The sequence below is a fragment of the Hyperoodon ampullatus genome (genome assembly GCF_949752795.1).
Source record: "Hyperoodon ampullatus genome assembly, chromosome: 12".
Lineage (NCBI taxonomy): Eukaryota > Metazoa > Chordata > Mammalia > Artiodactyla > Ziphiidae > Hyperoodon > Hyperoodon ampullatus.
In genome coordinates, this window is record NC_136925.1 from 89,500,831 (window position 1) to 89,513,282 (window position 12,452).

A 12,452-nucleotide genomic window follows, 5' to 3' on the forward strand; every position below is an offset into this window, starting at 1 on the left:
AAAAGTGGTTACTGTACAATAATGTGGAACGGAAGAGATCGTGGGGCAAGCGAAATGAACCACCACCAACCATACCAAAGGCCGGTCTTCATCCAAAGAAGGTGATGTTGTGTATATGGTGGGATTGGAAGGAAGTCCTCTATTATGAGCTTCTTCCAGAAAACCAAACGAATAATTCCAACAAGTGCTGCTCCCAATTAAACCAACTGAAAGCAGCACTCAATGAAAAGCATCCAGAATTAGTCAACAGAAAATGCATAATCTTTCATCAGGATGATGCAAGACCACATGTTTCTTTGATGACCAGGCAAAAACTGTTACAGCTTGGCTGGGAAGTTCTGATTCATCTGCTCTATTCACCAGACATAGCACCTTTGGATTTCCATTTATTTTGGTCTTTACAAAATTCTCTTAATGGAAAAAATTTCCGTTCCCTGGAAGACTGTAAAAGGCATCTGGAACAGTTCTTTGCTCAAAAAGATAAAAAGTTTTGGGAAGATGGAATTATGAAATTGCCTGAAAGATGGCAGAAGGTAGTGGAACTGAAGGGTAAATACATTGTTCAGTAAAGTTCTTGGTGAAAATGAACAATGTGTCTTTTATTTTTACTTAAAAACAGAGGGTACTTTTTGGCTAACCCAATAGAATGATTTTTTAAAGTGTTGTTCAAGAATCAGTGAGTAAACTTAGTATTTCTTGGCTATATAAAGATGTTTGACTCGCTAGAATCTTGTAGATCATCTTAGAAGACTATTTTATAAAATGAAATGAGGTGGAGTGGTATATTTTATGACAAGAAGGGGCTATATTTGATTCCTTCCATTATTTGGTAAACAACTGTAGTGAAGTTTTCTTATTTCAGCTCCTCTTAATATGTACTGTTGAAGGTTTCCATCTTGACACTTGTTAATACAGGTGAAAAAAGTGTTGTCACATCTTGGAGGTTTCTGTGGGTGGTAACTGGAGGTCATCAACCTGCTCTATGGGTGAGAGAATGTGCTGCTCGTGAGGAGGTGCTGTCAGGGCCCCAGCCTCTGAAGCCACCTCCCTGATGTTGTGGATTAGAATAAATGGATTTAAAACCTCAGTCGTGTTTTTCTTCCATTTGTAAAGATAATTGGAAGCTTTGTCAACTCAATGTTACAAATACACGTATGAGTCACAAGCCAGTGGTTGAATTTTGCACTGACTCCTTTTTATACCGAATTCACTATATTTTGAATGTATTAGGTAGAAGCACTATAACACTGTTATTTTGCAAGCATGAAATTAGCTCATCCATGGAAGTTTAGAATTTAATATATTGAGATGTCAACTCATTCTAGTCCATTTATATCTGAATGAATTTTTTTACTTATTGTAAATAAGCTACTGAAGTTTATCCGACCAGAATAAAGATTCAGTTTGCATGTGAGTAGTCAGCGTTTTTTATTTTGTCTTTTTTTGGCCAGGGATGCTCTTTCAAACAGAATGCTAAATAAATATTCATTTAAATCAGACTTATGAATTAAAACCTTCACAAGTAAATTTGAGACACACAGTGTATGCAGGTTAATTTCTGGAAGTGTCACCTCTCTCTTTCTCAGAGTGCACACACACCAGACAGTTTTATGGTTTCTTACCCTAGGAATATGCAAGGAAAATAATCATAGGATAACTCTAAAACCCAGCGATTACATTATTTCCGTATAGAAAGCACACAGAAGTGCTACAGTTTAGAGTGTAGGAGTGTATTCATTCACTCGTGCATTTATAGCTGTAAAAGCACACACGGGACCATTGCTTTGTTACTAGTGAAGCATCCAGTAGCCTCCACCCTGGGGTGGGTCCGCCCAGGTATCTCGGACAGTCTTCCAAGTTGTCATTCACAGAAATGACCACTTTCCTTGTCCCTCTGCGTGCCCTTCCAGGGCTCGGTTGCTCCGAAAAGCCTTGAGACTTTCCTGTCTGTCCACAGATTCACGCAAAAACCTTTGCCAAGTGACATAATTTGGTTTTTGAAGCTGATGTGTTCCAGAGGCAGTGTATTGTAGTTGGTGACCTACAGACCAGATCACCTGCTTAGATCTCTGGATTGTTCTTTGGAACATCTCAGCTGCCCATGGAACTCTGGGTAAAGTGTAAGGGCTACCCTTGATCTTTTCTGGCAGAGTTACACAATTTTCTCATATTGTGAAATATTTTTACTTTGCTATTTTCAACTATTTAAAAATGTGAAAGTCATTAATAGCTTATGGGTTGTACAAAAACTGACAATGAGCTGGATTTTGCCCACAGGCTGCTATTTGCAGACCCCTGCAAGATGATTGTTTTCCAGAAAAGTGTGTTTCTAAGAAGTAATAGCTGACCCTGTGATTCTCTTGGAATAATATTTCTATCTTAAAAACTAGTGCCATTGTTTTTGCCAAAACAAAATTACCTTCATTTTCTTTCTTCCAAGGGAAAAGATGATTTAATAAATAATGAAAAGGTATTTTGGGGAGGAGGGAACACTTCAGCCATATCAGAAATGCAAGTGACTTTTGCTGGGCTGTTTCACTTCTGATGGTGGGAAATACACACCTGAGAATATTGAATGACATTGTGAGAAGCATAAACAGAGAAGGGGAAGAACTTCCTTTTTTGAGTCACTTAATTCTGATGCCATTTGGTTAGTGAGTTTTGTTTCTTAGTGAACCTGTGGGATGGTTAGGGCCAGCCGTCCTTGCACTTGAGGATGCCTTGCAGCCACGGGACCTACAGAAAGTCACAGCTGCTGCTCTTGGCAAGCCTTGGCCCAGCCCAGGCCTGGCCCCTCGGGGCAGAAGGAGCGGGGCTGCTGTGTCTTCCTCCAGACTCGTGCTGCCATTGGCGGCGACTTGGGTAAATGAGTGAGAAGGTTTTCTTTTCTTTGATTTTAATAATTGAAACATATATATGAAATGTAGGAATAAAACACAAATTTAGTAGAATTTTAATATTTTAGGAATTTCTGTTTAATAGTTCTAGGGATGTGCTTTCCAAAGCATGGAGCCCACAGGTGCCCTGCTTATCCCAGTCTCTAGTTTGTTCAGTGCAGACTCCCAGGTACTTTACCTAGCAAAGCAGAATTTCTGCATACAGACCCCAGGAAATGTATTTTTTACAATTTTGGCAGCTGGTTCTTTTGCACGCTGAAGTTTGAAAACCACTAGTCTGGGGAAATAACAGCAAACTAACAGCAAATCGGTGGTGTTTCCACCAAGCACCCCATCGCAGCTGTGCTGTGTCTCACGCCCTAAGACAGTACAGCGAGCAACACAGGTAGGAAAAAGCCCTCTTCCCCCACAATGTAGCCATTTAAAAAAAGAAGACTGGTTTCAATGAAATACATATATGCTGACCTTTTAGGGTTTCTGCTTGTTTAAACCAGAAAGTTCTGTTCATGTTTATTTCCAGTCACTTTACACTTTACAGCCCACGGATATTGGGAAGGGAAGAGGTTAGTGCCCTTTATTCCTTTATTGTAGTTCTGCAGACGCGTGTTATAACCTGCTAGTGCAAAGAATAACGGTAAATGGACTTTCCTCTAACAGGGGGAACGCCTAGTTTGAAGCTACTGTGGCTGAGCCAAGAGGCAGGACTAGAGGCCCAACGCTTGGACACACTCCTGGCCTGTTTTGACCTTTCCTCCTCGCGAGAAGAGCTGCAGGTGGTCGAGAGCCCCTTTCAGGCGCTGTGCTGCCTCCTGATCTACCTCTTTGTGCAGGTAACCTCCTTTCCTGTCGAAGCTGCTGCTGTCACCCCTCACTCCTGGCCCTCGCCTTTCGTGGGGTGTGTTGCTCTGGGATGTAGCCGTGGGCTGGTCCCCTGCACCATCTCTGCCCAGTGTCTGTTCCATAAACTCCAGTCCTTCGAAACGCTCGGACTCAAGTAAGGGTTCTGTGTGGGCGTACATTTGAGAAGCCCCGTCTGCTGCTGGACTTAGAGGTGGGCCCTGCACCTAAGTGTGATACAGGCGTGAGGCGTCTGACCCGTGCAGGAACCGTGTTGCACTTAGCTCACGCTTGCCGAGCTTTTTGGGCTCTGGACTGTTTTGTGTTCCTATGTGGGTGGTGGTTCCTGTTGGTGGGGTTTCATGTAATAGTGAGAAGGTCCAGCGCTGCAGTCCGGCTGACCTGGCTGGAGTCACAGCTCTTCCCAGAAGCACAGAGCTACCGAGGGAGACTACTTCAACTTTCCTAAGTCATCTAACAAATGTTCGCTTTTCAACCTATGAACGGGGTCACACCTTCTTCCTGAGGCTACTGGCCAGGCGTTCTGTAGAAGGCGAGAAGTGTCCTGCACAGGTGCCCAGAGAAAAGCCCACCAGGGTGGTTGTCGCTGTCAGCCACCCCCACCCGCGGAGCTGGGCCACGCGCGGGGTGGAGAAGGCCACAGCCACGCGCAGGGAGGCGCCGCCAGGTCCTCGTTCGTGCGGTTCGTTAGTTCATGCAGGGAGCTTACAAGGGCCACTGAAAACATTCACCTTTTATTAGTTTCCACGTGCATGATAATGTTGGGACGCCTCAACAAAAGAAGAGCTTAAATACATTCCATCTCCTGCTTCCCTTCTCCAGCTGAACTGTTTGTAAAAGTCCTTTGCCATCAAGTGTCTGTTTCTTTAGCCATGTAGACCTTCTCACCAGCTTTCCTGATCCCCAGCAGCTGTTCCCTCCTCTGGTCTCCGTAGGTGATAGGTCTGCGTCTGCTTTGCCATAACCATCAAGTTTTCATTTGTCTGGAATAGAAAATTATGTTTCTGTTTTTCAAACCTGAATTCACTTTAGGAATCATTGATTGTCTTTAAGAAACTTATGGTAGAATTACATTTCAGGGGAATCATACACTGATTTTTCCTTTCTAAAAGTCCTCTGCCATTTTATAGCTAGTCCTGTATTTTGCATTTTGTACGAACGTGGTATATATAGTTAAATCACCCTTAGAGATTTTATTGCTTCTTTATTGGTTTCACATGCACCAGTATCAACTGTAGTTTTTGTTTGTTTGTTTGTTTGTTTGCGGTACGCGGGCCTCTCACTGCTGTGGCCTCTCCCGTTGTGGAGCACAGGCTCCGGACGCGCAGGCTCAGCGGCCATGGCTCACGGGCCCAGCTGCTCCACGGCATGTGGGATCTTCCTGGACCGGGGCACGAACCCGTGTCCCCTGCATCGGCAGGCGGACTCTCAACCACTGCGCCACCAGGGAAGCCCTCAACTGTACTTTTGAGTAGAACTTTCCTTTATTTGCACCAGACTCAGCAAAGTGTAAATCAATAAATGATGGCAGGATTATTTAGTATTTAAATGTAAAAATATATTTCTTTTTATATTTTTACTAAATGTACATGCGTGTATTATCAGTTAATATTTTCTGTCCATTGTTTATGAATCTACAGGCGGCTAAGGTGGACCCATAGAGGGAATTGGGAAGTGGTAGATGACCGATAGCTGAGTTTTCTCCTCCAGAAAGATCAGTGGTTTTCTTCTCAGTACTCCTTGTGAACAGACGGATAGTGATGCCATGTGTTAGCACTCCTAGGACTACGTTTTGCATTATTTTTTCCAGCAGTAGAGATAGGTCCTTGAACCCATTCACGGTCACCTGATACAGCTCTGCTTTCTTGTCAGCTGTGCAAGTGATCGTTAGTTATGAAAATCCACTTCCAACAGGAAAAATATTCTAAATCACAGAACAGTCACTTTACATCTCATATTTATGTAAACCTGAAGCAAGACAAGCATCAGGAGGAAAACTTCTACTTTTACCTTCTTTCAACTAGTAACTACCTTTTCAGTGAAAATCTCTTTAGTGTAAGTAAGTCAGCATGAGATAGACTCAGTGTTGGTTTGACTTGCAGGGACACATTCAAATTGGAACTTTTTAAAGCTAGAAAACAAATTGACACATCAGCGTTGTCCCCCAGATTAAAAGGTACTGTACTGTGTTATTATTCACAGGGATAACTGTTCTCTCAGGATTAATAAGACTAAAAATGTAATTTTAAAAAAATACTGTACTTTTATATAGTGAAGCTTAAATTAGATGTTTTGATGTGCCATACGGGTTAACTACATACTGTTCAGTGTACAGAACCTGTAGAGAAACAAAACCCTCTCTTTTGTTCACTTGGATTCGTACCTCCAAGTGAGCAGCATTTTTTATTTATTTATTTTTTTTTTTTTTGCGCGGTACGCGGGCCTCTCACTGTTGGGGCCTCTGCCGTTGTGGAGCACAGGCTCCGGACGTGCAGGCTCAGCGGCCATGGCTCACGGGCCCAACCGCTCCGCGGCATGTGGGATCCTCCTGGACCGGGTCACGAACCCATGTCCCCTGCATCGGCAGGCAGATTCTCAACCACTGCGCCACCAGGGAAGCCCTGAGCAGCATTTTTTATCAGAGGCTTATCTGAGAAGCATTTCTGCAAGTGTTTTGCATCATAGAAAGTTTACATATTTTTTATAATGTACACTAGAGCAAATACTTTGTAATAATAATATCCATTATGAGAAATTCTAAAAAATTGGTATTACGAAGACTCTTGCCTCTTCTGATATGTTATAGATTTGTTCATTACAAAGGTGGTGGCAGAGTATGAAATAGGTTAACTGAAAAAAACAGGACATGAAAGAGTTATTCCTTTCTCATAGGTTGTGTCTTTTAAAATCAACCTTCTGCAAAAGTTGCTAATGGCAAGAAGTAGAACTAACTGTATGCCTACAAACCTGTCTAAGCACAGAGAGGTGAGGGTTTATGGGTTTAAAAAAAAATACTTTCTGCTTGGTCTTGCTTCTGTGGATTGGGATCTTTTCTCTTGGTCACGAGTGCTGCACATTTGTAGATTTCTTGTTTTTTCCCTGAAATAATTACAGCTGGCATTTATTCAAAGGCAAAAACTATTTTGGAGTAAACATGGGAATGGATAGTGGCGGGACCAGTGTGGCATTTCGTGGCTGAGCCTCGTGACCCTGTGAGGAGGGTGCAGAGGTGTTGCCGATCGCCGGGCCTGGTGCTGTCTTTGATCTCCATCCCCTCCTCCTTTCCAGGGTCTGTCTCTTTCTCCATGTCTCTGTCTCTCCTTGCTTCTCACTCACACTTTGGTAAAACTCTTTGATTCCACAAAGGATGGGAAGGGACTCATATCTGGGGAATCCTGGTTTCCTTTAAACTGCCATCTGAGGACACAGTTGACGTCTGGGGCTGGCAAGGGTGGGTGTTTATCGCAGCTCTGATCACTCTGGCTCAGGCCAGCTGCGGGTGCTCTCAGTCTGCAACCCCCTGAATTGTCCGTTCTGGAAATTTGTGTCAAAACTTGATGACCTGTGTTGCTCCAAGACTTAGACTTGGTCATAGCTCAGGCTTTCCCCAGGCATTCTGGAGCATTCTGCCTTGCTAGTGAGTAACAGGCTCCCCTGTCCAGCTTGGCCCTAGGTGTCGTGGAGATTTTCACACCAGGGACTGTGGGTGGTAGGAGAAAAGACCCTGCTCACCTCCACTGGCGTCTCTTCTGCTGCCTGTGTGTGTGTGTGTGTGTGTACAAGTGTATGTGTGTATGTGCACATGCATGTGTCCCATGCGTGTATTTGGTCAGAGCTGGTTTTCCTGGGGCTGACGCTGGCTCTCTCTCCCACGCAGGTGGACACCCTCTGTCTGGAGGACCTGCACGCCTTCATTGCGCAGGCCCTGTGCCTCGAAGGAAAGACCACCATGGAGCTTGCAGACTTGCAGGTACTGACCGTCACACCTCTGAGGGTGGCCCGCCTGACCACAGGGGTGGCACACTTGCCAGCCGTCTTTACATTTAGTTCGTGTTTTACAGGAACGCTCCCCATGACTTATTTATTTTGTAACTGGAAATGTTTACCTTCTGAACCCCTTGACCCATTTGGCCCACGTCCTACCCCGCCTCTGGCGACCACCAATCTGTTCTCTGTGTCTGTCAGTTTGTTTTTGTTTTGTTTTGTTTTAAGATTCCACATAGAAGTGAAATCATATGTCATTTGTCTTCCTCTGATTTATTTCACTTAGCGTCATGCCCTCAGTCCATGTTGTCACAAATGACAAGATTTCATTCTTTTTTACGGCTGAATAATATTCCATTGTGTGTGTGTGTATGTATGTGTGTGTGTATAACAGTTTCTTTATCCATTGCACTCATCGGTGGACACTTACACTTAGGTTGTTTGCGTGTCTTGGCTGTTGTAAATAGTGCTGCAGTGAACATAGGGGTGCAGATCTCCTCGAGATAGTATTTTTATTTTTTTCTGATAAATACCCAGAAGTGGAATTGCTGGATCATATAGTAGTTCTGTTTTTAATTTTTAAGAGCCTCCATGCTGCTTTTCAGAGTGGCTGCACCAATTTACGTTCCCACCAACGGTGCATAAAGGTTCCCTTTCTTCCACACCCTCTCCAGCATTTGTTATTTCTTGTCTTTTTGATGATGGCCATTCTAACAGTTATGAGGTGATATCTCATTGTGGTTTTGATTTGCATTTCCCTGATGATTAGTGATGTTGAGCACCTTTTCATGTCCCTGTTGGCCATCTGTATGTGTTCTTTGGAAAAATGTCTATTCAGATCCTGCTGCCCATTTTTTAATCAGATTGTTTTGGTTTTTTGCTGTTGAGTTGTATGAGTTATTTATATATTTTGAATATTAACCCCTTGTCAGATATATGATTTGCAAATAATTTCTCCCATTCAGTAGGTTACCTTTTCATTTTGTTGATGGTTTCCTTTGCTGTGCAGAAGCTTTTTTTCCTTTTTTTTCGGTATAGTTGATGTACAATAGTATATGTTACAGGTATACAGCACAGTGATTCACAGTTTTCAAGGTTATATTCCATTTATAGTTTTTATAGTTATTATAAAATATTGGCTTTATTCCCTGTGTTGTACAATATATCTGTGTAGCTTATTTATTTTATACATAGTAGTTTATGTCTTTTAATCTGCAGAAGCATTTTAGTTTGCTGTATTCTCACTTGTCTATTTTTGCCTTTGCTGCTTGTGCTTTGGATGTCAAATCCAAAAAAGTCATTGCCAAGACTGATGTCAAGGAGCTTACTGCCTATGTTTTTTTCTAGGAGTTTTATTGTTTCTGCTCTTATGTTCAAGTCTTTAATCCATTTTGAGTTGATCTTTGTGTATGGTGTAGATACAGTTTCATTGTTTTGTATATGACTGTCCAGTTTTCCCAATATCACTTGTAGAGACTGTCCTTTCCCCATGGTATATCCTTGGCTCCTTTGTTGACCACTTATGCATGGATTTTTTTCTGGGCTCTCTATTCCGTTCTGTTGATCTTTGTGTCTTTTTTTGTGCCAGTACTAACTGTTCTGTTTACTGTAGCTTTGAGATACAGTCTGAAGTTAGGGAGTGTTATGCCTCCAGCTTTGTTCTTCTTTCTCAAGATGGCTTTGGCTACTTGGGGTCTTTTGTTCCATACACATTTTAGGATTGTCCTATTTCTGTGAAAAATGCCATTGGTATTTTGATTGGATTGCATGGAATCTATAGATTGCCTTGGGTAGTATGGTCATTTTAACAGTATTCATTCTTCCAATCCATGAGCATGGTATATCTTTCCATTTGTGTTATCTTTAATTTCTTTCGTTAGTGTGTTATAGTTTTTATTGTACAGGCCTTTCACGTCCTTGGTTAAATTTATTCCTAGGTATTTTATTCTTTTTGATGCAATTGTAAATGGGATTGTTTTCTTAATTTCTCTTTCTGATAGTTTGCTGTTACTGTATAGAAATGCAACAGATTTCTATGTGTTGATTTTGTCTCCTGCAACCTCACTGAATTCAATTAGTTGTAATGTTTTTTTGGTGGGGTCTTTAGCGTTTTCTACTATCTATCTATCATGTGACATTATATCACAAATGGTGACAGCTTAACTTCTTTCTTTCTGGTCTGGATGCCTTGTATTTCTTTTTCTGCCTAATTGCTATAAGACTTCCAGGACTGTGTTGAATAAGAGCGGCCCTGTTCCTGACCTTAGAGGAAATGCTTTCAACCTTTTACTCTTGAGTATGAGTAGCTGTTAGCTGTTCCTCTGTTTGCAAAATAAAATTTTAAAGAGTTAATGTTGAGCTATTAGTACTAATTGTTAATACAAGGCTGTAGCCGCAGCCACATGGCCTTCCTTCTGGTCTCCTCTCTTGCTGCCATCAGCCTGCCCGTCCCCTCAGCAGCTGCTTGGCGGCTCGCACCAGAGCTGGGCCCTCACCTGCTATCCTCTTCCCTCCTAAGAAAACCAAACAGCCAGGCAGGGGGAGAAAGGAAGCTGGAGGTCATGCTGGCTCCTGTTTTGTTGTTCAGGTGGGGAAACTGAGGCCCTGTGGGCAGCAGAGCGAGCTGGGGCCATGTCCCTGGCGAGCTCTGTGACCTGGAACATGTTCTCATGAATGTACAGCAGAACCTAATTTGCCTCTTTTGTAAAACAAAGGGGACTCCACACTGCTTTCTGCCAGGTCAGGGCACAGGGCTGTGGGGTCTTTGTCAACACGGATGTGTGGTCCCACCCATCTGTTACTGGTAGAGCCAAGGTAGAATCAGGGCTCCTGACACCCAGCCTCTGTTCTTGCCTCTGCCCTTTTTTGTGAGAAATGCCCGTTCCTAGGAGGAGGGAGGCCTTCGGGAAAGGGCCCTGCAGGAGCACCGCACTTGGACTGCTGCGTCCAGACACACCAGGCACCGCCCCGTCCCGGCTGTTGCCAGCACAAAGGGCCTGCGCGGCCATCATTCCCCACCAGTTCCTCTGAGGCCTGTGACCGGGTGGCATGTGCTCTCCACACGTGACGCCAGAGCCACCGTGGGAAGTGTTCCCAGGGGGCAGGGGCTTTGAGCCCGCCGAGAGGTTCCGACTCGGCTCTGATTCTGAGGAGCCCCTGGTCCGTCTCCACAGGAGCCAAGGGGCAGCGTGGCCGCTGGGCCTGGCCTTCCTGCCCACCGTTGCTCATGGGGAAGTTTAAAAATACTCTCTTAGTCTTTTACCCAGCATTATTTTTCTTGCCCCAGCGGCCCAGTATAGCTTTTAAATGATATGTGTATTTACACGTTTATTAAAAATCCAGGTGATTAGGGCTTCCCTGGTGGCGCAGTGGTTGAGAGTCCGCCTGACGATGCAGGGGACACGGGTTCGTGCCCCGGTCCGGGAGGATCCCACATGCCGCGGAGCGGCTGGGCCCGTGAGCCAGGGCCACTGAGCCTGCGCGTCCGGAGCCTGTGCTCCGCAACGGGAGAGGCCACAACAGTGAGAGGCCCACGTACCGCAAAAAAAAAAAAAAATCCAGGTGATTAGATTATATTTGTAAAGATTATATCACATTTTTCTATATATACTGTACACACATTCACTTACAGACATAGAAGTCTGCTATTTATGAAATCAAAGAATACAGGAACCCTTAATCTGCAGCAATATAAAAAAAGAAAGAAGAAAAACAGTATTACTTGGCATTAAAAAAAAAAAAAAACAGGCTTTTTTATAAAGCAGGGAAGTCAGTGACCAAGGACACTGGTCTCCTGGGTGCTGGGCACGCGGTGGGGCCAGGCCGTGTGTCTGTCAGTCAGTCTCCAGTCACTGCTCTGTCCTCTCTGAATGCGGGGTACGTACTTGCTAGTTTTCCTGTCAGCGTCGTAACTGTCCACGTGTGCGTTCAGCCTACAGCTCTAGAGGATGGGGTCTGCTCACGTGGTCCTTTCATACTTGGTTTTTTTGTTTTGTTTGTTTGTTTTTTGCTGTACCCGGGCCTCTCACTGTTGTGGCCTCTCCCGTTGCGGAGCACAGGCTCCGGATGCGCAGGCTCAGCGGCCATGGCTCACGGGCCCAGCCGCTCCGCGGCCTGTGGGATCTTCCTGGACTGGGACACGAACCCGTGTCCCCTGCATCGGCAGGCGGACTCTCAACCACTGCGCCACCAGGGAAGCCCTTCATACTTGGTTTGTACAGCCCATGTGAACACACGTGCATGCGTATAGATAGAGATGCAGGTGCATGGCTAGCAGGGAGAGTCAGTTAAGTAATATTCTGAATTGTATAGCAAATAAGTAACTCGTGAAGTCCCCTGTCTTAAGCGACTTGAAAGGGGGAGGGTGGATTCTTAGATTCTTCTATCTGTATCATTTAAGACAGGGATGCCTCAGCCAGAGAATAATCACGAGTAAGGTATCACATGTCATGATGTGTGTGTTCCTGTGGTCACTTGCCCCCGTCCTTTCCTGGATCCTGCCCATCGGGCCGTGGTGGGAGGAGTCCTGGGCCTCAGGAACCCTGGCTCCTGCTGTGTCCTGTGAGCAGTACCTCTGACTTGGGCGCCCTGTATGCCTGTCCAGGAATGTAAAAGGGGTGCATGTAGCTGCCTTGCTCACCCCCAGGGTTTTGTCAGACTTGGGCATGTGCCCAGAGTGTTGTGTAAACTCCTCTATGAAGCTTACTGTCACTG

At 44.4% G+C, this 12,452-nt stretch overlaps 1 protein-coding gene across 1 annotated transcript in view; it reads left to right on the forward strand.

Annotated features, from left to right (window-relative positions):
* Positions 1 to 12,452, forward strand: part of FAM120B (family with sequence similarity 120 member B) — a gene marked incomplete at its 5' end in the record, with an annotated part of 83,507 nt that overhangs the window by 19,908 nt on the left and 51,147 nt on the right. Inside the window, 2 exons of the mRNA XM_079716508.1 lie at positions 3,555 to 3,727; positions 7,633 to 7,725. Of these exons, the coding sequence (XP_079572634.1) occupies positions 3,555 to 3,727; positions 7,633 to 7,725 (266 nt within the window). The remainder of the gene's footprint in view (positions 1 to 3,554; positions 3,728 to 7,632; positions 7,726 to 12,452) is intronic.